At 41.2% G+C, this 24,603-nt stretch overlaps 1 protein-coding gene across 7 annotated transcripts; it reads right to left on the reverse strand.

Annotated features, from left to right (window-relative positions):
* Positions 1 to 652: 652 nt before the first annotated feature.
* GTF2H1 (general transcription factor IIH subunit 1) lies at positions 653 to 24,472 on the reverse strand. Of its 7 annotated transcripts, XR_008437575.1 has the most exons (16): positions 24,071 to 24,342; positions 20,131 to 20,299; positions 18,170 to 18,362; positions 15,615 to 15,777; positions 13,867 to 13,960; positions 13,190 to 13,339; positions 12,217 to 12,296; positions 10,781 to 10,911; positions 9,642 to 9,729; positions 8,190 to 8,278; positions 7,166 to 7,283; positions 6,379 to 6,469; positions 4,888 to 5,003; positions 3,913 to 4,005; positions 3,212 to 3,357; positions 653 to 2,847 (listed from the first exon to the last, which is right to left on the reverse strand). XR_008437575.1 is itself a non-coding variant. In XM_053980598.1 (15 exons), the coding sequence occupies exons 1-15, from the start codon at positions 24,311 to 24,313 to the stop codon at positions 3,271 to 3,273; spliced, it is 1,905 nt and encodes a 634-aa protein (XP_053836573.1). In that variant the 5' UTR covers positions 24,314 to 24,340; the 3' UTR covers positions 2,947 to 3,270. The 7 variants fall into 7 exon arrangements, 6 of the variants coding, with proteins under 6 accessions (XP_053836573.1, XP_053836577.1, XP_053836578.1 ...); XM_053980598.1 differs by lacking the exon at positions 653 to 2,847 and having other exon boundaries at positions 2,947 to 3,357; positions 24,071 to 24,340; XM_053980602.1 differs by lacking the exons at positions 653 to 2,847; positions 24,071 to 24,342 and adding an exon at positions 23,199 to 23,216 and having other exon boundaries at positions 2,947 to 3,357.
* Positions 24,473 to 24,603: the final 131 nt, after the last annotated feature.

A 24,603-nucleotide genomic window follows, 5' to 3' on the forward strand; every position in this document is an offset into this window, starting at 1 on the left:
AAATAGTTGTAGCTTTAAAAAAAGCATCTTGAACAGCAAGTGGCGGAGAAACTCATCCATCTGGGAAGGCACAACAGGGCCTTGGTGAGATCTTTGCAATGTTAGGAAGCTGCAGATGTCTTGAGAGCTACCCTGTGAGCATGTAAGAAGCTACTCGTAGGGCGGCTGCAGTGGAAGGCTGTCACCTCCTGTCCCTGACTGGGGAGAGCTTTTGGGAGAGAATCAGCCCAGCCTTTGCTGCGTTGCATCTAAGTATCTTCATCTGCTGAAAGGCATGGGCTGGTATCTGCATTTTCCTTTCTCCATTACTGGCAAAGCTCCTGTGCAGCTCTCCTGAACCAACAGCTGCTGCACCAATATATGGAACAAGCAGAGCACTAATCCCTGGAGACTTAAAGTGGCTTTTGTATGATAGGGATCAGAGGGACAGTAGAACTAGTAATGGTGTAGAGCCCTTGTGCAGCAGTAGAAGTTTTCAAGTCCTGAAAATGGAACAATTTGACAATAATTACATTGTAACCCTTTTGCTGCTGACCTATTAGCACCAAGAGACAGATAAGCGAGATACACACAGTTCTCTCAATTTAGACCTCAACAGAGCCTATTAGGGATTTAATTCAATCAGAAAACACAGCCTAAGCATTAGAGAAGATTTCACTTCAGAATTCAGTAGGGTTTATTCTACAAATCTTAGATCAATGCTAATGATACAAGTTTTATGAATTCTCATTAAAAATACAAGTCAGTATAAAGATTCCAATAGTAATATAATGCATGATGATTCAGTTTCAAAATTTAAGGACTCAGTCTGTGTTTTGGACCAAGCTACAGAAAAGGGGAACACAATGTAGAAAGAATATTTAGTTTACTTCCCTTTACTTGAGGAGGGGCCTGTGCCTTATTGCCACAATACCTGAAAAAGCAATATGAAGTGCATAGCAGCCTTGCCTGTACAGTCTCTAGGCAAAACTGTTGAATTTAGTATCGCAGTCCTTCTCCCCCTAGTTTTGGTCATTAAGGTACATTTTGATAGCCTGATATCATTATAATAACTTAAAGCTTTTGCAATACCATCCCCAAAATGGTTATAAACATCAGTCCTTGGAGCTGTAAAATACTCTTGTGACGCACTGACACTTTTTCACCATGTTAACCGTTTTGCCCAGTCTTTCCAGGAACACTAAATACATTCCAATTAAAGGTGAATTAGTTCCATATTCAAAACTCCCCTAGGATTTAAATGTAGACTCAGTGCAATCTAATATTTAAATGTGTTGTTCATTGCTTCAGGCACAGTTAGAATGTAAATCAGACCTGTTTTCTTGACCCTAGCTCTCCAATATGATGAAAGGTGTGCTAGCTTTCAAGGAACAGCTGGAATTTGGTCCCAGAATTGCTAGACCAAATGCTTTGGATCGGGGGAGAACAAAACTACCATTTTTTTTTCTGTGAGCTACCTGCACTTAGAAGGAGATTTGGCTTCATAAAGCCACACCCTAAGCCTAAATTTTAGAGAAAGTTTAGTTTTCACAAGAGGTAAGTCTTGACAAGGTGTGCACCTCATTCCCCCAAATGCTGTAGTACATCTGTTTATTCCCAGTGACATTTTCACCCTGTCAAGACCAGTGGGCATCTCTGGTTGAGCCCAGTCATTTCTTGTACCAGAACCACATGGATGGCGCAGAACAGGGATCATGCATGGATCTGCAGCAGCAGACAGGGAACGAGGCTGAACAATATGGACACAGTTCTGAACAGGACTTTGGTGCAGACAGTGATGCTTAACTGAAACTCAGCTTTTACCAAAATATTATAGCATAATACAGAAATCTGAAAGAAAAGGGTCAAAAGAAGCTGCTGACTTCCATGCACCAGTTAAAGAAAATACCCTCTTGCATAAACAGAGCAGCAGCACAGAACAAGCACCCACTTGGCTACACCAATACATCTTTTCTGCTGTAGGAATTTTCAAAAATTATCCACCCAACATCATACGACCATGTTTTAGCATCGTACCAAAATCTAGTATTAAGCATTGTGCAGGTTTGGGGAATTTCTTCTGCTGTACTGAACACTGCTGTGCTTGCTTTGAATACACATTGTCAGTCTGATTTGTCTTTGTAGTAGATACATCTTTAACAGTCATATTTAATCTGAAGTAAAAAGAAAAGTTCAGTGGCCCATACTGGGCTGTTGTCCAGTCAAAGTGACAAAAAAATACAAGGTTGTCATTAAACTGCATATATTCTAGAAAAGGGGGTTACTCTGCATTTAAGTCACATTTAATACAAGACAAGTTGGTCTGAAACTGTGAACTGATTCTATTTAGAACAAAGTATGGCACAGATTCCCAATACCTATGGACACTGTAACACATTTTTCTCTTTGCAATGATTATCAATTCGCCAAAAACAGCATAATAGTCAAAAGGGAAGGGTGAAGGAAAACAGATTTATGAGAAGAAATAAAAAATGCCTAAGAATTGAAAATAAATGACTTCTTTTGTAAGAAACTTTATTTAACTTCATTTTAAAAAATGCATTCTCTCCTCAGAACAAATGCCACCATAAAAAAAAAAATTGCAGTAGCACACACTTTCACTCAAAAGGAAACATGCAAAACTGATGGCTGAAAAATTTTTGCATAAAAATCGAAGACTTCAGGCAAAAGCTTGCCCCTCTGTACCTTTAGAGACCCCAGACCATGAACAGCTTTCAGTGCAATGTCTCTTGCTTCCAATTGGTGGGGAAACAACATATGGCAGGAGCTTGGCTTCTGACAGCTACACTCTCCCAGATGTTTGAAGCAAAAACAGTCTCAGCTATGTTTTAAAACATCATTGTTAAACTGTTGCAGGAAATACAAACAGAATTCAAGAAAATGTCAGAATCCAGTGAAGAAAAAATTTTGAGATCTACCCTGTGCCATACACTTCTTAATAAAAAATTAGACAGAAAAACAAATTTTATTAATACACCCTCTTTACATTTTTTATTTCTGAAAGCAGCTTTTTATGCAAACCAAAAGCAGTTCCTGAGTAACTGCAGTAAACAGTGTCTTTTAAATATATTTGCGCCTCAGCTCTTCTGTTTTGGTTCTTCCTTGTTTTTCTCCCCAGTTTTCAAGTTTAATCTCAGTTATTTTTCAAAAATGTGCAAGTTCAGTTAGCATCATTTCCGGAAGTCCACAGCTTGTTAAGATCTGCACATACTTAGGCTGTAGTCCTACCCTATTGCAGGCTTTGCTCCCAAACCTGTACAGGATGTGCCCTCACGTCTTCTTCAGCATGCGCCGGGACTGCCACGTGTGGAATTTATTGTAGGCTGTCTGCAGCATTTCTTCTATATGACTTACCAACTGAAACAGGAAAAGGGAGAAAACATTGTCCCAGCTGCTGGAAAACAGATCCCCTCCCCTTCCTTTCAGGTGCGTGCTTGCTTTTATTCACTACGATTAATCTTGCTAAAATCAGAAAAAGGACTTTGAGGCTCTCTTACAAAACATCCATAGAGGGAGCAGTGCAGAGAGCTGCTGAGCTGAAAGGTAAGGGGGAAGTGACACCTCATTGTGCTGTTTTGGTATTTAGTCTGTGACCACTTCAAATCTGACATGGGGGGAGAGTTCTGCAGTTGCTCAAGTTCTACTTCATGGTGGAAGTGAAAAATGAAACGTGACTTCCCCTTTCTTTCTATCACTCCTGTAATTTCAGGTTACAGTCCTTGTCAGTTGCTGGAATCACTCAGCAAATTGGACAGGGAGAGACAACTGCTTAACTGTGTACCCAGTTTCCCTCTGCCCATTTCCTAGTCAACAAAAAAATTAAAATGCCCTAGGATAAGAAGTAACAAAGCTATAGTTAAGAATGAAATGATTAATATGCACCCACATAATTAAACGGTACTTTCCCCTTACATTTGTGCTTAAATATTGTCTCCGAATCTTTTCTTGGAATGGGCAGAGCTTTGTAACCTGAAATCTTTCCAAGTTGCTCCTCATTTTCACAACCTGAGAGAGACAGAAACCAGTATTACAATACAGAAGTTTCATTTCCTTTAACAAACTGCTCTCCAACAAAACATCTTATAACTAATTCTGGGGGCTACTTCAAATTTGTGTAGTTTGAGGAACGAAAGTTATTCAAGTATCAGTCTCTAACACTTCTCTATATTTATTTTTGAGATAAGTGTAGTATGACTGAAAGGGCAGTGTGCCACTCTGATTATTACCTCCCTAATAAACACCACAAATAGATACAAGATATTGACAAAATGTTTTTTTTTTGTTTCAAGCAAAGACTGGATTTTCAGGCCACATTTTGCAGCGGACATGCGAATATATCTGAATGCAAATTTTAATCTTTATTATCTGTGTGAGGTCAAAAGCAACAGAAAAATAGTTACAGTCATAGACCTGGCTGTAGACAAGCATCTGTCCTTGAAGGCAACTTAGTTCTCAAAAGCAGTGTGTGTCCTGAAGGTATGACAGTGATTTTTGCAATGGATAGAAGAATAAGGGAAATTTGCTTGTACTGTCACTGTGGAAGTTATTTCTTGGAGCTGGGGAAGGGAGGCTTTAGTTTTTGCATTTTAATCTGGAATGAGAACCCTGCAACTGCAACTGAGCTGCCCATTCTGTTTGAAACTGGCTAACAGCTATTGCTCCTAAAGGCAAGAACAAGGATGATTTTAATTAATAGTACCAGCAGAACTGTTGAGAAAAATAAGGTTTCATGTTATTTTGTGACTTTCAGTTCTAGGGATGAGTACGTGCTGTACTGATTTGAGGCATGTGTATTAGCTCCATACTTCAGTAATGACAGCCATTCTAAACCATGGTCATTCTAAACTACATCATAACCAGGGTCCATAAGAGGAAGCTCTGCCTTACCTTTTCTTCTAGGAATGGTGTGTTAACAGGGAAGCAGGACCAGAAGTGTCGTAGCAGTTCCCCTACTGCCACATACAAATGTTTTAGTTCAGACTGAATGTCATTTGGCACCATCTCTGCAACAGGAAAAAGGTTTTTTTCACATCATTCAAACGAGAACTAAGGCTAATGAAGGAGCTCAGTGATGTACACTTCCACTACAGTCACAGAATGACTGGCTGGGAGAGAACACTGAGGCGCGTCACAGCAATTAGATCAAGACTATCAGCAGCTGTTAGATCAGGTCAACTGCTATTTATGGCTCTATACTTGGAAGCTGGTGTATTATTTAGGAAAATCCATGCCAGGCAAAGAATGGACACCAAACCTAATCCATGATTAGAAGCAGTATATTTGTATTGTTCTAACAGTGTGGCAGTGCTGCTGCTGGGTTGTCCTAACAGCACAGTGCTACAAACTCTGTGTGGGTGCTTCAAGTTTTTCTCTCTATCTTATGCTGACAATATGGTTACAGCATGTGGAAGACGAAAAATCCAGACAGGGAAAAAAGAACTGTGTCCTAGGCATTCTTAAAGAAGAAAGGGTGACAGGGTTCAAGAACAAGAAAAGAGCCACACCTGTAAAACCCCAAACAAAAAGTACAAGTAGTCAATGAGGATGAGCACAGTGAACTGAACAGTGAATATCAAATTTTAGGATGAGGCTCTTATAAGAAAGAAGTGGTGGTCAGGCTCAAAGAAGTGTAGCACCCAATATATCAATCAGGATGGGTAAGAAAGCCTCACCACTGCTTGCTGATTCCTTTTATTTCAGTACCATAAAGAACTCATACTTGCTTTTTAAGCTGAGTTACTTTCTGCTGCTTTTCAGACCAAGTAACACAAGACAAACTGGAAAAATGTAATAAGTCCTGAGAACAGGGATTCATCTGCTGTGAGACTAGAGAGACAGGAACTCAAACTGGCAGCAATGTGACAATAGGGAAAGGGGTGGTTGAATGGAGGTGTGAGAAGGACAGGCTGTCTGATTTGCCCTTGCAGTCTACAAGGAAGTTGCCTTTTTTTCACAGCAAGCTGTGAATCTTAAATGAAGGCTGCAAAAAACTTAAGTTTCAGATTATTATCTAGGCATTGCTCCTTGAGAGTTTTCACAGAGTATGTTATATTCTACAATCTAGGGGAAAAAATGCTGAACAAGTAAAACCCCACATCTGTAAGACAATTTGGTATCTATCAGGTGTTTCCTTCATTACTTGCTGTGTAAAATGTTCTCTCATTCACTTGCCTCAGCACTGGTGTAGCCATTACCACCCCCATGGTGTGGCTGATGCTTTTCTTTTGTTGCTGTAACCCAGTACTACTCCAGCTACACATTTCCATACTTTCCTTTATCACTGTAACATATTTTAAGGGAGAGATGAAACAGCAAGCCAGCTAGTGCTGTGCAATGCACCAGGATACAATTAAAGCATTAGACATCCCAAATCCTTACGGTTTATGGCTTGCTGTGTTCCACCCTGCATAAGTGCTCCTCCAGGTGACAGGACTGCAATAGTGCTGGCAGCATCAACACTTGAAAGAACCTGGAGAGAAAGGGAACAAATATTTCAGGTCACTTTTTCTAATAAATTATTTTTAAATAAGATTAGTTGAACGGATACATGGAAGTTCAGGTTCTGCTCTTTTCCAGAATTATATGCTATAGATCATTTGCAGTGAAAATGCTCCAATTAATTATAACTTTTTCTCTGCCTAGACCTTGAACAGGCTGTGCACTTACTCAGAAGTAAGACAGAGTATTACTATGCAGAAGTGTAGCACAATTGTGGCTCTATTTAGGGCCACAGAAGCACAGAGCTTCTGTGCAGCCCAGAGCACACTGACAGCCAAAGTGCATTTAGGAGCAAAAGACCAGTTCAGCTAAAAACCTGCTCACTGTAACCTCCTATACTTCTCAGGGTGGGATGAATACACTGGCCTGTGCATGACTATCCTGCTTTACTATCTTATACCTTTACCATTTCCTCAAAAAAAGGAGGAACAGAAGAATACAACTGAGCATCAGCAATGACTCTGTTTCCTCTAATGTAGATTTTAAACATAACAGCTCAAAAGGTATCACCTAAACCTGTAAAATCAATCAGTTAGCAGAAAGTTGAGATAATTTAAGTTTACCATTGAAAACTTGAAACTTCAGTAGATATGAGACACAAAACTGTATATAAATCAAGATGCTAAGCTAAGATCAAGAGGGGCACTTTTAAAATATACTTCCATACCTGAGTTAGTTTGGGTACATATGCTTCCATTTCTTGTCTAATACTATGAAATGAATTAATTATATCCTGACTGGTTGCATATTGCTGTGATTGAATTGGAGTTGGACCATGGTAATACCTGTGAGGTGAGAAAAGGGAAGGGAAAAATGTTATTAGTAAGAGTAAAGCAAGAGAACAAACTCGTGGACAGTTTTTCTACTGTTTCTAATTTTAGATGCTTTGCAAGTGTTAACAGTACTTTATTTATTGACAAAGTACAATATATTGCCACATGAGAAGAGGCTGGCTTAGGGATGGTATGGCAGCAAATAACAGTTTATATTGCTGAATCTGTGATCATCATTTTGCCGAAGAAAAGCCACCCTTGCCACCAAATTCTGGAACTATCATTAGAATGGAACAATTCACATCATTTTCAACTGAAACAAAGCTAAATGAAGATAGGTGCACGTGTGGAACTGTTCTCTTTCTGGTAGTATTACTCCTTTTCTGATGTTACTTTTATGGTTCTCAAACTCAAATCTAGAAAACAGAAGGACTACCATTAGAAAAATCTTAGACCAGTGAGCAGTCCAAACTATCCCAACTGCACTTTTTTGCCTGGGAGAGGATTTTTCTTGGAATTCTGTATATTTTCATATGTAACACATTTTTCCACTGAAAGCTGCAATGATCTGCTGAACTGTGAACAGAGGTCTGTCAGGCTTTCACAGAAATTACGTGTCAAGGTCATTCAGGTTGGCTTAGAGACTCAACTCTCTAAAAAGCAAGATGGAATTTGGCAGGGGTGTTGGACTAGATGGTCTCCAGATGTCCCTTCTTTCCCCAACCACTCTGAGAAATAAAACTACAAATTTAAGAGGGAAACTGGTTTATGCAAGAACTCATATTAGGTTTCTAAACTCAGCTGTAACACACCTGAGTGTGGCACAGTAGGGACTAAATCAGCTGGTCCTGTGTGGGCTGTGATGAAACCCCTGATAAACTGGCTCTGCTGAAATAGCTGTGCATTATTTCAACTTACCTATCAGACTTCTTTAAGTTTAGTGCAATAGTTTTAACGCTATTATTCTTTGATAAATCTTCGTATTCAATGGCCTCCTGCAGTTTTACCTAAAATTAGCCAAATAATGATACATGTTACTAATGAAGGGACAACAGGATTAGTAACAACATGTTACTAATGAAGGCACAAGTCCATATATCCAGTGCTTTCTTCTGGTGCATCAAGTTTGAGCTGAAGGGTTACTAAAACCTTAAAGAAAACCCAGTTATGGAATGACTCATGCCTACCCTCCAGAGGGAGTGATGCCCAATGTTGTTCAGGATGGGCCATTGGGAAGTCTTGGCACCATTGCTTTTTCTCCAGATTCTGCTAAAATTAGGCAGTCCCTGCCACTTCCAAAACGTGTTCCAAAAAGTATACGCAGATAATAATTCGTGCTCTCTATTTATGTCCCTCTAACTCCAGATTAGCAGAAATACTAATGATTTAATAGCTGGTGCATTGCAGTCTAAGACCTAAAACCACAGTAATTACCCAAGCTATTGGTGACAGCAGAGCTGTGGAGTATTAGCAGTGAGAGGTAACAGCACAGTGATATCAAGACTTTGTACAACTAGAAAACTATTTCTGAAGTCTCCTATTCTCCTGCTACTTTCACTCCCCTTTTCATCACATTTCTTCTAGTCTTGCTATGTAATTTTCTGCTCAGCAAAACTTGCAGCTTTTGAGGAAAGTCAAAGACTACCCCAACATTTACCAACACGTGTATTCTACAAGGTTTTCTCACAATACAACCAAGTTTTGTATTGTATCAGAGTCTCTCTGATGTTTTCTGTTTAGGCTGTCAGCTCCAGGAAGAGTATTCAATTCCATTTTACAGCAATTACAGTACTCTCTTCCACTTTCTGAGCTGCTCTGGTTAGTCTAGACTAGGCCGTTGCCCTGTATTTCATTGCACCAGGTGTCACTACACTCAGTTCAACCTCACGTCAGCTTCTAAGATGAAGGATGTCATGTGCCCGTTTCATCATCCCCTCTACAAACAACGCACTTGACAGGTTAATATTGGTGCTTGAACACCAGTATCCTTTTCTGGGATGTTCTCTAGAAGTTTTCAGGCATTTGAAAGAAAAAGAAAAAGGAAGTGGGCTGAAAATAGGACTGCAGCAAATGGAAAGAACCAGATTTCTGAGTCCAATCTGAAGTATCTTAGATTTTTTTACTTTCATTGGGCACTACTGAAGAGATAAACAGCACAATGCTTCAATGTGTAACTTTATTTGTGTTTACTAACAGAGGTAACAAGGTTTCTTACAGGCTGTTAGGTTGTTACTCTATATACTTCTAAACAAGGCTAAAAAAGTTTTACTTCAGATGTGTCATAAACCAAGTAAGGAACTTTCAGCAATTTTTTTGAGAGACAGAACTTCCAATGCCATTCAGTTAGAATCACATCAGCTAACTTTATACCTTTTTCAGTGGTGGCTGAAAGAAATCTGAATCCCTGGAGTTTCCATCCGTACTGCTGGTCTCACTGTAATGGTCATTTTGTGCTTCTCTTAAAATAGAGAAACAGCATTAAGAAGAATTCACCTCACAGGAAACTTAAGATACAAGCTAGAGACAAAGTAAATACATCAGTTTCAAAAATTTCATATGCACCTTCACATACTTTTTCCCCCTTATGTCTTAATTTCTAGCAGTTGGTGTAGACAGAAAGAGCTGACTCCTCACATTAACCCTGCTTGTCACAGGGGAAATTCAACAGCAGGGGAAGGTGCTGGTCCCTCTCTTCAGAAATATCAGCATGCCAACAGTGCATGTGGGACACAGCAAAATCATGGCTAAATTAGAAACACTTTGTATACACAGTTATGCAACCAGGTATTAGCAGAGCTCTGAGAGTCCTGCAGTACAACTGTTCCAGCAGACCTATCCTGTTGTCCCTTTCTGAACTGAGAAACAGAAACACACTTTGCCCAGAAGAGATTGCTTAAGGTGCAGGGCTCAATTTGTGCAAAACAGAAGAACAGTGTGAGGGAGCCCAACTAAACAGAAGGAAGTATTAACTAAGATCTCTCACAGTTAAGGTCTGTAGGATTTGGGTAGAGTAGTAATCCTTGCTGGTTCTCCATAAAGCAGTTGTAGAGCAGATGACCTGACAGGTGTTTTTGGCCAGGGGCAGGGAACTGCACCTGAGAAGTCTTTCATCTGATCCACCTATGCCACACTGCAGGAAGCTCCAGCAGACCTGCTCCTGGAAGGCAGGAAATAGGAATTCCCTGCACCAGACCTCACCTCCACACAGCACACAGAACACTACTTCTGCTCCCTTCACCAGAGCTAGACATCTAAGGCAGACCCATTCTTTTCTTTTTAATCTGCTTTATATCATAACTCGGGTAAAAATAGCAGATATCATTTCAAACAGCTCTGAAAAACTTCTATAAAGTAAAATGAAACCTAAAGGTCTTTTCATTTTTAAAGAAAAATAATTCATTCATAAAAAATTAAAAGAAAAGGTTGTAGGAATAACTGAAGATGTGCTTTTGTTTTGGAAATTCCTTAAAATTTACTCCAAAAATCTATTACACAACATTAAAACTTACTGTTTTCTGAGGCCAGCTGCAAGGACCATGGCACTATGATGATTAAAGCGTTTTATGATGGCAGCATTGCTGCTTTCTCTAGCAGACTTTGAGGCATTTGATGTAGAGGCCACAGAAGCAGCACCATAGCCCTACAAAGAAAACAACATTAATTCCCTCTTGCCCCCCAGAGCAGCAGGACAATTCTGTTTTCCCTTGAGTCAGGAAGCCCCCTCCTCTGCATCATCATCATCCAGAGCATCGTTTTCCTACTTTTGCCCCACCATCTCCTTATGTACTTTGAAAAATCTCCAGTGACTATCTTATTCTGCTAGCACTTGGCAATTTAGAGGTGTCAGAGAGAAGGTAACAAGTCTTATACAGGTAATTTTATAAGACCATGACATAAGTAAAACCAGAACTAGCTTAAAAAATATTAAGGATCACCTGTGCAAAACGGGCATTGATGGCAAGGAAAAGACAGCAATTGTTTTACTGTTACTTTTTAACATCTAGTGGGACACCAGCAGCCTACAGGCTAAAATATACCTGTCAGGAGGATGTGATACCACTAGAAAATTCAAAAAACTTCAAGCCTTAAAATGCTAGCAGAGTTCCCCACTTGCCAGGTGGTACTTTACCCCATGGGCAGTTTCACGCTTGCTGTTAATCAGCCTCAAAAGCAAATCAGAGCCGTTTACAGAGCACTTCAAAGACACCTATCCTAAACTCATGGTCCAGTTTCAGGCTGCTAGCTTTGGACAACTCCCACAAAAAGAAAATTAAAAAAGAAAATAAAAAAACCACAAAAAATCTTAAAAATGCAGCTTCATTATTAACTACAACTGAACAGTTTCAGTTACATCAACTGCAGAAAAGCACATCTCTAAGTTACTTCACGTTATGGTACACTATTGATATTAATTGTTTTAACTTGTTTTTGGAGGCAGGTAATAGTTCAAGTGAGTCATAATTTTAGCAAAAAAAAAGGTATTTGAAGCTAAACAAAGAACACTGTATAAAGTGTCCTTCAGTTAGGCTGAATCAAGTAGCAGTGTTCAAAGTAGGAACAAATCAAAGACTTTTTCCTAGTTTGTGCTACTCTTCTGTACCTTGTCACAGACTCTAAAATGTAGGAAAAACCCAAAGAGTTCACTTTAGACTAAAAAGCCAAATGAAAGAGTAATTCTTTAAAGAAGGGAAGTCCTGTACACCCTACACACCAAGGCAGATGTGACCACATGGGTGCATGGGCACAGTCTCAATTTCCCTTCACACACACAACAGTAGCAATGTTGAGTACCCAACCACTGCCACTGCCTAGTAAGGGATTTGTTTTAGAATTAGCATCTGTAGTGGTTTTAAAAGAAAGATCCACTTAAATATAACTATGGAAAGGGTATGGTTTTCTTTTGGATTTTTTGTTTGTTTTCTGTTTTGTTTCCCCAAGTACTTACTTCATCTAATGTTTTATCTTCCAAAGCTGTTAAATCTATCAGAGGGTTTTTCACTCCTTGAGACACCATTGCTTTTAACCCTGTGTGAAACAAATTTAAAAAAATCACGAAAAACTGTATCTAAACAAATAGCATAATTATGGGATCATTAGGTTATATTTACTCTTTAAAAGAAGACAGAGGTTCTGCACAGGCCCAAATAACACTGGGACTAAAACTTTAAACCCTTTTTAAAGTTCCATTTAAAATAAGCAATAAATGTGGGAAGTTACTCCAAAATATCTTCATACTAATTAGCCCAGTTTTCACCAACTTCTACACATCACTGAACACTGATTAAAAAAATGAGATGCAGTTATAGTAGTGAGAACTGGGAAGCCAAAATTGTGTTTCTTCTAATTTTGGCACTGTTCCGCTGCCCTGCCTGGGTTGTATGACAGTTTATATCTGGTGATAGCTTTGACTTGTGAAGGGTTTTGCATTCCTAACAGAAGGCTTTCAATACATATTATGGAATGGTGGCAAGGGATCCCAACTCTCCACATTTGTGTATCATTACAAACCTATCTCAAAAGTTCATAAAAAACTTGAGTCAGATAATATTTTAGAATTTCAGATCAAAAAGACTGACAGAGAACAAGGATGACAACTCCTCTGGAAAATCTGGACTAATAGGAATCTCATTTACTAAAACCCCATCTGTAACAAAAGCTGTACCTGTTGTAAATTGTGCACATACCACAAAACAAAATCTATTGTATACACAGAATTATTCCATAGTAACTGATGGCACATAATCAATCTATCAGGATGGCATGCTATGGAATTTGTAGTAAAGCTTACTTCTAGTGCTGCCACTTTCCAAAGGCTAATTTGTTCCAAGAAATGCTCTCACTATGAAACATGCTCAGAATGGCAAAGCTGTAGCTAACTTGCCATGACCATCTGTATCTTTCAGAGACAACCAGCTTACCTTTCTCATCCAGTTTAGCACATTCTGCAAAGAGGTCTTTTGAGCCTGTATTGAGCCTGTCCCGATGAAAATAATGAGACTGAAAAAATCGTGTCCAGAATTCCCTCTCAGTCATGTTATGTGGAACATTCTCTGCATATTTCATTTTTACTGTGAACAAAACCCAGAACAATTACAAACTGTTCCATGAATCTTAACATGGTATTTTATATCACCATTTCCTTGATGGCTTCCTTGCTTTCTGGCTGCCTCCATTCATTCCCGTTAAATGGAAGGGACTGCAGTAGTTAAGCATGACTAAACAGGTACTCATTTATGCCTGTAAAGCTTTGAAAAGTGCACGTAACAGTGGCCTGAACACTCTTGAACTGCCCCCACACTAGGGGCCAAAATGAATCAGTGTCAATATTCATTACAGTGGAGGGGAAATGATGGAAATCAGGTTATTTTCCTCCCAAAGGTGATTTCAAGAAAAATAACAATTAATTGGAACACTGAGTGGGATAGTATCATGGAAATCAAACATTTACTCACAATTTAAAAAACAAAAAGTCAACACAAGTTAAAATGCTTTCATTTAGTAAAATCTCAGATGAACATTTTAGTCTTTCTACAGTAAGACAATAAAAAGACCAATCTTAAATGGATGTGTTTGGTATGTAAAACACTGCTCTCACCTGCAGGGTATGTCCGAAATATGGATTCAATAATATCCGAAGTTAAGTTGTACCTCAGCCCATTGCAGCCGTCTGTCTGAGGCCGTACATCAGCCTGAGAAAAAGCACACGGGGAAAAACCAGTTATGTCTGGATGTTTTCTCTAACTGGAGAAGGAAAAGAACTGGCATCTTGCACAAGATCTGCTGCAGGTAAAATAATCTTCCTCCAGTAATCCATAGTGTATTTGATCATACATAGGTACTTTAAAATGAGGAATAAACAAGCAAACATGAATTACTTTATTATACTTGCCACTTAATGGATGATTTAACAAGCAGACTGCAGGATTTAGAAAGCAAAGAGCACTCCATTGGTCAAAACAAAGTATGTTTAATTAATTTATGCTTATCCTTGTGTCAAAGTAAAAATAAGTAAGCATCCTGTATATGCCTCATGCTTTATTGTTCACTCAACAATTCAGCTAAGTGAATGATCAGTGGCTATAATGAAGTGACAAAAAGGCTCTTATACCTTATTCCCTTATACACTAAAAATATTTTGGTATAACTGATAAGTAACACTGAATTTAAAGCTTGAGGATTAGCCTTAGTCAGAACTTTGAACTTAGATCTCAGTGATCTGTTTAGGAAGCTCTGGAGGAGGCGAGTGCTCCGTCCAGTTCTCAGAAACAGGAAAAGTACATGATTGCACAGGCTGCTGCCTTTTCCTCCTTTTCCTGTGTACCTCAAGTCTAGCTTTTGTACCATCTTCCTCCTAGGCTAACATGCATCCTGAGCAGAGCCAGTCAGATTTTACTTGAATTGGAACACACAAATATCTAAGATATCTTCTTCACAAATGCTGAGAACACAAACATAACCAGTTGGTTTAAGAACGCTCCAGTTTTGAAGGATTGGTGGGTTTACTTTTCATTGTTGTTTCTTTTCTTTGACATTAAGATGAAAGAATAATGGGAGACAGAAAATCAGAACAATCAAATCTGTTTGGCAACTGATTCAGGTATTTCCAAGATCGGGGTGGGGGGACCCAAATGGTTGTACAGCAGCTAAATTAAAACAATTCCTACCTCGTCTTTCCCTCCCAAATCCACTGTGTGCACAGTCATTACAAAGATGGAAGTGGGATTCCATCTAAAGAGTCCCATCTGTGAATTTTGTAGCAGAAGCAGAAACATGCCTCTGTGTGAGCAATCTGATGTTGTACCTAGATTACTTTCAGACTGCACTGCATTTACTGAAGCACAGGTTCTACAAATGGATAAAATAACTGAAAGTTAGAGAAAAAGAGAGAAAAAATGAGCTTCCAGATAGACAAGTTGTTCTTCAAGTAGCTGAAAGCATGTAGTGGTTTAAAAACTGGGGAGGGAATAAAACCCATATGTGGAAACGTTAATTTATGCATGTTGATGCTGCCACAGATATACTCTTTAATTTACTGAGCTCATACGTTTTAATCTAGTGACCATATATACACATCACTCCTGTTTTACAGAAGGCAGAGCAGCAGTACAAACATATCTGCCTGTTGGCAATTTAAAGTTCAAACTGGGCATCTTAAACTAAAATTTTGAGGTTGCAGATTACCAGGAAACTTTTTATTTCTCCTTTACATTTGGAATAGCAAGAGATGTTGAGGAACCAGGAAAGTACAACATTCACGTGTATGGGAATAAAGTGCATAAGCAGAACTCTCACTTTCCCCAATTTGTTTGCTCTAAAATCCTATAAGTTAAAGGTTCAACATACCAGGAATGCTGCAGAGATTCCCACATCCTGCTTATTAGGTGCTGCAGAATTATCCCCTGCATTCAGGCTTAAACGGTTGGCCCAGAATTCTTCAGCACTGATTACTTGGCTCACAACAAGGTCTTTATAGAGCTGAAACAAAACAGGATCTTCTTGCAGCATTCTGGTAAAAGAATGTATTGAATAGAATTGAAACACTGCAGAATAAATCACTAGTATTTCCACAACTAGCATGAGTTCACAAAAGGAACAGAAATAAACTTTTCTTTCAAAATGCTGTGCATTTCTTAACAAGACTGTGTAAACAACCAATGTCAATAGCACTGTTTGTCTGAAAAGACTTAAGAAATGGATGGTAATACTGAAAGTTAGAAAACAGTAATGCTTAAGAAAAAGTTAATGTGGGATTCATGTCCTGTCCTAAAATATTCTGTGGTGCTTTTGTGTCTTTTCACACCAGGACTGGAATCTCCTGAACCGTAAAAGCACAATGAATATTCTTGTTGTTCCATAACAGAAGTAAGATGAGGAGGGAAAAAAAAGGAAATTTCAGCACTGTCCAATTCTTGGTTTAAGATCTTAAAATTCAGTAGCTACAGATCTCTATTCTACTGCAAAAGTATAGATCACAAAATATGTCTGGGATAAGATCCCTAAAGCACATTACCCCAATGGGTAAATGCTCATTTATGTTTTTGTGGTAACAGTAGGATCTTCATCCCTTAATCAGATATAGCACAAGTGTGAGACACATTCTGTGTCACTACTTCCACCAGGGAGTAATGTTTACAGAAGTTATCATCTACATATGAGGTATTACTACCCAAAATGTAAAGACTATGCACTTGAATCTTCACTCATGCTTAAGCAGTTGTTATTACAGTTGTGTATCCACTGGGCTATTTTCAGGGATGCGTGCATGCGTGTTCACAATCTGCCAATAACCTCACCAGTCTCTACCATGCACCTCAGGATCTGGATCAATTGCAAACAACAAAAAAAAAATCAGGAGTCTTATGGATACATGGTCTAGGGATGAACATGGATAAACTACAATCTGGACAGAATGAAAGCCTTTAGCTGCTCTAAGAATAAAGTAGGATGAGGTAGAAGTGAAAGCTTTGTGGCAGGATACCCCTATTATGTTTTAACCACCAGGGTTTTTCCAGTTTTTCTTATTGTCACAAGTATGGATTAGTGGCAATTCTTACAAATTAGTGCAGCTGAAAGCAGTCTGTTATTCTGGTTATTTCATTAAAGCATGGAATTTTGGTACATACCCAAGTCCCACATATCAACAAATTAAGGAAGTGCCATGGGGACTCTGGATGTTGTACCCTCCCACAATAGGCTGGATCTTTTCTGCCTTAACTGTTGCAATTAAGCTAATGAAGCCCCATCACCAGACATGGACTTCTAATCAAGAGAACAAACTATGGCTGAGTAGGTGCAGGGATTCTGGCTTTTCTGTAACTAGAAAAGCTCCTGATACTTCATGGTGTGATGCTGTAAAACTCCATTTAAGGAGGCAAAGATTCAGAGCTAAGATTGCCTGTGTTCTCAGCACCAATACTGTCAGAAATAAGGCACATAGCATAAAGAAAAGAGTATGGGAACAGTGCCAATGCAGGCTGCACTGCTGCAGACCCTAGTGGTTGCTGCAGTGGTGGAACCAGTTAATCCTGACTGTGTCACAGCTCCAGCTCTTGCCTTTCTGCTGGGAAATCTCCTTGTTAAGATCCAGTCTGTCCCATGAGGCAACACTCTCATGTTTTGAAAAATCTAGCTTTAACTTAACTACATTCAGAGCTAGAACAGTCTTTGGAAATGGAAGCCGTAGACACAGGATTCACAGCAGACACTAGAATGAAGTGAAACTCGTCAGGGGAGATGCAGAGAAGAGAGCTCTGTGGCCACAGGGATTGGTTTAACACAAACATTTTAAAGGAACGGAAATGTATCTCAAGAGCCCATTGGGGAAAAGGACTTACATCCTCAATATCTTCTCAAACCATTTCTTAGAATAAACATCCTGTATGCCAAATAACAAACTTCAGCGTTTCAAGTGAGATGCATGAAAATACCTAACAATTTAGTAGTCTATAAAACATCAGGAAAGATTTGAGGGGCAAATGGGGCTTTATGGTGAAGAAAAAAAAATCACCAGGCTCCACAAAATTTCTGGAAAAGGAAAAAAAAGTCTTTCAAGCAGCTTTTCTAATTGATACATATATATTTAAGAAGACTAAAGAGAAAGACTGCCAGTTGGGTGCTCTTCTCTCATACTGTGGATAAGAAAGACTGTGTGGCAGCCAGTCTGGCTGCCTTTACATCTCAAGAATGTGTCACTAAGCAAAAAAGTGTAGTCTCAACATGTGACAGTTATGCAAGCCTCAAGGAACTGCCTTGAAATTGAAAGCAGGGAGTTTTTACTAGAGAAACAAATGCTGTATCATTCATGATGTTGAAATAACAACAGCTGTCAACAAAAATACACGATAGTTAGCTAACAAAAGAAAAAAAAACCAACAGACCCTTAGGCTGCTTCCCTTTACCTGTTCTTCTCCTCAAGTTCTTTATTAGCTTTCCTTTTGAACTTGGGCAAGAGCTGTTGAAGAAGATCCTTGACCGCATCTCGCTCCTTCACTGCTGTGCTTTCATTGGAGAAGTGGAAGTTGGTTGTATCCCCTGCATGCAATACCAGCTGCAGCTGAATTTTAGCTTTGCCTTCTGGACTGATTTTCTGGCCTAGATTGCAGAGAGACAGACAGTAAGCTTATACAAGGAACTGTCTTCCCTAGAGTATTTGCTTATAAGCAGTTATTTTCATCATCCAATTAAATACCATTATCCTGCATGTGAATTGCAGCTGTGAAAATGAATTAGTTTGAACCCTGCACCTTGTTCACTCTAAAATACAAGACAGAGACAGTAGCAGCCTGATGCTTAATATCCTTCAGCTCCTGCTCAGGAGTCCTGATTCATCTTTGCACTCCCCACAGCATCCATTAGAAAACTGCTGCAAATGAGGCTGTCATCACCTGGACACTTTAACCTGGAAGCAATGCAGGCTGCTGCTGAAAGGTGACCTCATTCCCCCTTTCCACTTCTTCCTGCTACATTTCTTGTATGATTGCTAGTGTTTGTGCAACAAGAACCACAGAACTGATCCACTGAAAAGCACCCCCTTTTGTTTTCCCAGCTGGCCCAGCTCCTGTGGAAGGACAGTGGTAGGAAAGCAGAGGTACAGTGAGTAGGAGCACACCTGGATCCCAGTTTCCAGTGGTGAGCTAAGTGCAGTTAGCCACTAGTGCTCCCCAAGTTAATCACCAATGCCTCCAAGGTACTACTACACCCTCATGACTCATAAGAAAAATCTAATTCCTGTTTCCATCCTCATAACCAGAGGGAGCAGAGACTGGGACACATATGCTTATGGACCGTTGTGCTATAGTGACTTTAGTAAAGCACTGCAAATGGCACTAACCTAACTTTTAATATCAGCCCTTTCTCTAAAGCAAGTGGGAACCAGATGTCAACACTAAATCACCTTCTCTATTTCAAATTTACAAATACATCTCACCCTTTTTTATTTCAGATGACAAAAAGCCCATCTTTCATCTAAGTTAAAAATACTTCAATGTCTATACATGTACATATTTAAAATACAAAGTGCTTAAATGTAAGTTAATAGCTAAATAAAACCTTCACAAGTTTGATTAGTATAGGTGAATGGAGCTTTTAAACTTTTTATCACTTTCATATTTAAGAAAATATCATCTAGTTCTGATTCATCACACACTTTTGATTAGGCTGCAGTGCTTGTATGTGACTTTAAACAGCAATAATCACTAAACTATTATCAAGTGACACATACAACTTACTTTTTATTCCTTCTTTGGCATTAGATAACATGAAATATGAGCACTAATTGGAGCCAGAAAGGCTATAGACATCTACTGTTTAGTTTTGACTTGCAAGTACTCTGCTGTTGCAATAGCAAATGCTTGTTCAGAATGTTACCAGCTAGGCCAAACTATAGAAGCTGACACTTCTGGAGCTATGGTCTGTTGGATGAAAATAAAACTGAGTTCATTTTATAAGAAAATTGAAACAGCTTTAGATATTGAGTTAAACAGATGACGTGCCAGATAGCTTCTGCGTTAGGATGAAAATCCTATATGCTTCCTTAATCCTCCTCCCACCCTCCCCTCTACAAGCGTATGGCATAGATTATTTTTCTGTTCAATTTATTGCAGAAGTTTATCAAAGTTAATAGTAAATGCAGTGTAAGTTAAACATCTGAAGACTGCAGAAGTTCTGCGGTAGCATCCTTATGCTGGTGATACTTCACTGCAGTCCTGATCTCTGCTGCTACAGAGTATGCTGGCCAGAGCTCCAGACCCTTGCAACCTTCCTGAGGTAGTTATAGGTAGCATTATATGGCAGGAGAGCTTTGTGCGATTTAGGCATCCATGGCAGTAGTGCTGAGTGCAGCAGGCGAGTGCTCACTCACATTTGATGTCTGCATACATGTGGCTGATGGTGAAGCGGTCCTTGCCCTCGGGTGCCCAGGCAATGCGTTCAGCCATCAGGTAGAGGGCCCCATCCTGCTTCTTCTGACGCACCTTCTTCACTATCAGCAACACTTCTTCAGATGATGTTGCCATTGTGGCTACAGTGAACTGTTAAAAACATAGAGTTGAGCTGATTAGCTGTGCTGTAATTCTTTCACTACTCCTATCTATATTAAAGTATTCCAGCCCACATTTACTTGTTCATGCCTATATAATTTTGTGAGTATTTCAGATAAATGTGCTCCCCTCTTTCAGTAAATCAGCAAATTTATTTAAACAAAATACTCCCACCTACCTAAAAAGTTCATCTAATTATATTGCTGATACTGCTTTTGATCCACTAAAAGACCCACAAATCTTACATCTAAACTGATAACTAAATTTTCCTGTTTTACTGTGCTTTTACTGGTTTTTCTAGTTCAGAAGAATACTGAAGCTAAGCAATGACAAATTCCAAATCTTCTCTGGCACTGGCAGCAATTTCCTTTTTCAGTGGGAATGACAGATACTAAGTCATTTCAGAAAAGGGAAGGATACAAGGTATGTGAAAAATCATGGATTTTCAGTTCACTGTGCTAAAGATAAGGTAGCCCAGTAAGACTCAGGTGCTCTTACTGTGGTGGGGTTTGACCAAGGCTTGAACAACATTTTGTACACTTGACTGCAGCTGGCCAGTCCCTCTGCTCCAATGTCTGAGGAACTAATGCTACATGTACTACAGCACAATGATAATTCTGTCAGCAGTCTCAAACCAACAGGACTTTGGATAGTTGCTGCATTGTTCTCCCCAGCAGTCACTATTACTCCTCTCTCCAGGTTCACCCTATAGCCTTAATTTTTTCTAGAGATAAAGGATATGGCGAGTAATACTACACTCTGTCAAACATACTGTTGGTACACTTATCAAAAATGTACGTATTTGGTAAGTTTGCTGAACCTGTTTAGTATGTCCAGTTGCTGTATTTTGTGTATCATAAACTTTACTACTGATATGCAAAATGGTATTTTTCCAATGCTAATATGATGTTGCATGTGCCTCTGAATGCCTGAAATCTTTGCTGGGGTGCATGCCGAAGTTCAGACTGTATCCTGCATCAGCTATCACATTACTAGTAGGTATCACAAAATGGTAGTTCTAAGCATTTAAATTCACATACTTCTTTTTTTCTTAAAAAAACCCAAAAAATAACAAAATGACAAGCAGCAGCAAGGTAAGACATTTTATTCTGACAATTTGGACAGTAGCACAGTATTCTCTTCAACAGAAGTCTTACAAGCTTCTGTGCAAATGAGTTAAGTAACACACTAGATGTAAAGACGTAATGGCAAAAGGGCTCTGCACTTACACTTTGCTCCTTCACCATTCCAGCCATCCAAGGCTTTTCAGTCATGCTGAGCTGAATGTGGGGTTTCACATCAGCACCACTGCAGCAGTCATTAGAACACGCTGTGCCACATTCAGAGCATCCTTGGTAATACTTCTTTCTCAAAGAAAACTGCATGGCATGATTTCAGGACTGTTCCCTATCATAATCCATTACAGTCTCCCAGCAGCATTATTCCCTTTCAGTGCTATTCACACAACCATTTAATGTAGTTTCCTGTTGCAGATCTGCAGTCTCATCAGCACCTTACCCTTACTGGAAAAAGGCAGCTGACCACAGACTCTCAGAGACTGGAAACCTCACCATGTGCAAGACTAGGGATTTGATGTTTTTCTCCCGTTGTTACTTTATAGTGCTTTAAGGTCATTATTATCCAATGCAATGGAGGCAAAGCCACAGAACACAAATCAATTAAACCTGTACAGAACAGCAAGAAAAAGGAAAGCATTTCCACAGTCGGGCTCACTCTGATGCCAGCTGCTCTGCTTTCCTACCATGCCATTTCACCTACCTACACCCAGTCTTTCAACTACAGAAGCAAAGAATCAGCAGCTACCAACTTCTCCTTTAGAGCCCTTTTAGTACCCTGCAGTGTACAATCTGTGAGAGCACAATTATCCGGCACGTGGCTCATTCCACCTTCTGGGAGGCTGAGCACACTGCCTCATGCTGTTCTTCTTTCTGTCACTGCTGTACTTCCTTTTTCCTGCAGTAATTTTACAGTGGCAGTGGGATGATACAACTCACAAGCACAGTAAGCATTACCCAAAATGGAGAAAACCCTGAGCTGTCTTTTGAACAGTACATTAGAAAGAATAAAAAAACCCTATTAATAATAGGAATTTAGGAAGGTTACTGTCTGTCACTAATGGAAACAAAATGGCTTCATGTTACAAGAAGTACAGGAAAAATTCTAAAATAGGAATCTTGCTTGAGGATTTCATTCCCTGTCTCCTACAGGGATGGCTACATCCTTGCTAAGCAAAGCACACACACAGCTCATTTTTTTGTTTTTTTTTCCTTTTTCTTTTTGAGCATGTAAGACTTATTATGCAGCAGAGTGAGAGCCATCAATGATGTACTTGTGCCTGCCCAAATTTCTTAACCTCTACATTTAACATCTGAAGTTCCCAAGAATCAATACTATGGATGATGACACTGCTGCTGTACAGGGCAAGAACTGCCACATGCACACAGAGAAACACTGTTATTTTGTGGCTTTAAGTGATAATTTTAACCTGTTACAGCATTAGTGTTCTAGCGGCTGGTTCAAGTATCTTGCAGAATAGGAAGGTCAGACAATTTATTTTAAATTCACCAGCAGCAGAGCTTGGTCAACAGTTCTAAAAGCACTTGGATCAACCAGAAGCCTTAACAATGAGGTACAACTTGTCATCAGGCCTGTCTTGGGGATGTTAATTTCAGTTGCAGTTTACAATGGGTAATGTCTATTAGGAAGCTTCAGTGTTGGCACAGACCAAAAGAAATGTTGTTCTGTGTGCTTATCCACCTTCCCTCCCAGCTCTGTGGGAGCAAACAGCTTCTGGAAATACCATCAAATTCCAACAGCTATCCTTCCTCCATTGCAGTGAATCTTCCTAACCACTTTTAAGATACAGTACCTCTCATCTCTGTTTTTTACAACACCTGTTCTGAACACTCTCTGTTACCAGCACTTCAGTCTCTTTCCATATAATTTTGTCGAGTTCTGAGCAGAAATAAAGGAAACGTTTGCAGGTTTTAGTAATCCTGACTTGGCCAGGGTGGGCATGGGCTGGCAGGCAAGCTCTGACAGATCAATGCAGGCCTTTCTGCTGCTGGGCTTCCGCTCCCCGCAGGCAACAGCAGAATCACGGAATATCTGTGCCAATGGCCCAGTTTGACCCGCAGCGGCACAGGGACGCTGCCAGCTCCAGGAGCGGACAGAGCAGCGCCCCGTGGGGTGGTAGGGATCTGTCAGCGGGATGGAGAAGCGGCAGCAGTGCCGCTTGTCCCGGGTATGTCGTGGGGGATGCACGGTCCTGAGAAGCCAGCCCAGCCTTTCCCCGATCCGCATCACCCACGCTGCGGGAGGGATGTCACCCTGCCCCGAGGACACCCGCACGATCGCGGCGGGGTCCGCCCGGCAGCAGCTGGGGAAGACGCTGCCATTGCACCTCTTTGTCTGCCGCCCGCACCGGGCCAAACACCGGGGCTAAGCCCAGTGCCCCCGGCCGCGGTGCTGCCGTCTCCCCGCCACCGCCCGCGGCCCCGGGGAGCGCAAATCGGCGGTGCCACCGCCCCTTTCATCCCTTCCTTCACCGCACCTCGGCCCGGCCACCGTCACACGTCCGCCGGGCAGGAAGGAAGAGCGGGAGGCCAAAGGCCGCCGCGGCACCATCGCGAAGCGGTCCCGCCGCCCTGGGGACGGATCGCCGGAGGGGCGCGGCCGTCAGGCGGATCGGGCCTCGCGGCCTACCCGGCGCCGCCGTTCCCCCGCACCGGCGGCTCTTACCGTGCGGGTTGCGCCAGGAGCTGCTCCGAGTGCGAGCGGTGCTATGGGGGTCGGGCTGCGGCCGCCGCCGGGGCCATGGGGCGGGCGGGGTGGGCACGTGACCGGAACGGGCCGTCGGGGGTGGGATCCGCACCACGTGACAGGGGAGCGGCCCTGAAGCAGCGCGCCCCCGGCGGTCACGCGGCGCCGGCGCCCCTCCCGGCCCCCGCCCCGGTCACGTGGCGGCCGCTTCCCCGTCGCCATGACGGCGGCGGGCGGAGGGGGCAGTTACGCGGTAGTAAAACGGTACCGCCACCGCCCCCCCTCTCCGCGTCCATCCCCGCCGCGCTCGGCCCGGCCTGTTTCCCGCCGTCACCCGTCCGCGCGGGCCCCGCTCGTCGCCAGCCACGGGCCCCGGCGGCCCGTCCTGCTCCGCTCCCGGGTCGGCGGCGCCGCCTCGCTGCGGGGGAGGGGCCTCCCCTCGGCCCCGGCCCGCGCGCTGGGAGGGAGGGGGCGCCGCGCGCGTCACGGTGTCACGTGGCCGGCGGACGGGT

Source organism: Vidua macroura, chromosome 6 (assembly GCF_024509145.1).
Source record: "Vidua macroura isolate BioBank_ID:100142 chromosome 6, ASM2450914v1, whole genome shotgun sequence".
In the NCBI taxonomy this organism is placed as follows: domain Eukaryota; kingdom Metazoa; phylum Chordata; class Aves; order Passeriformes; family Viduidae; genus Vidua; species Vidua macroura.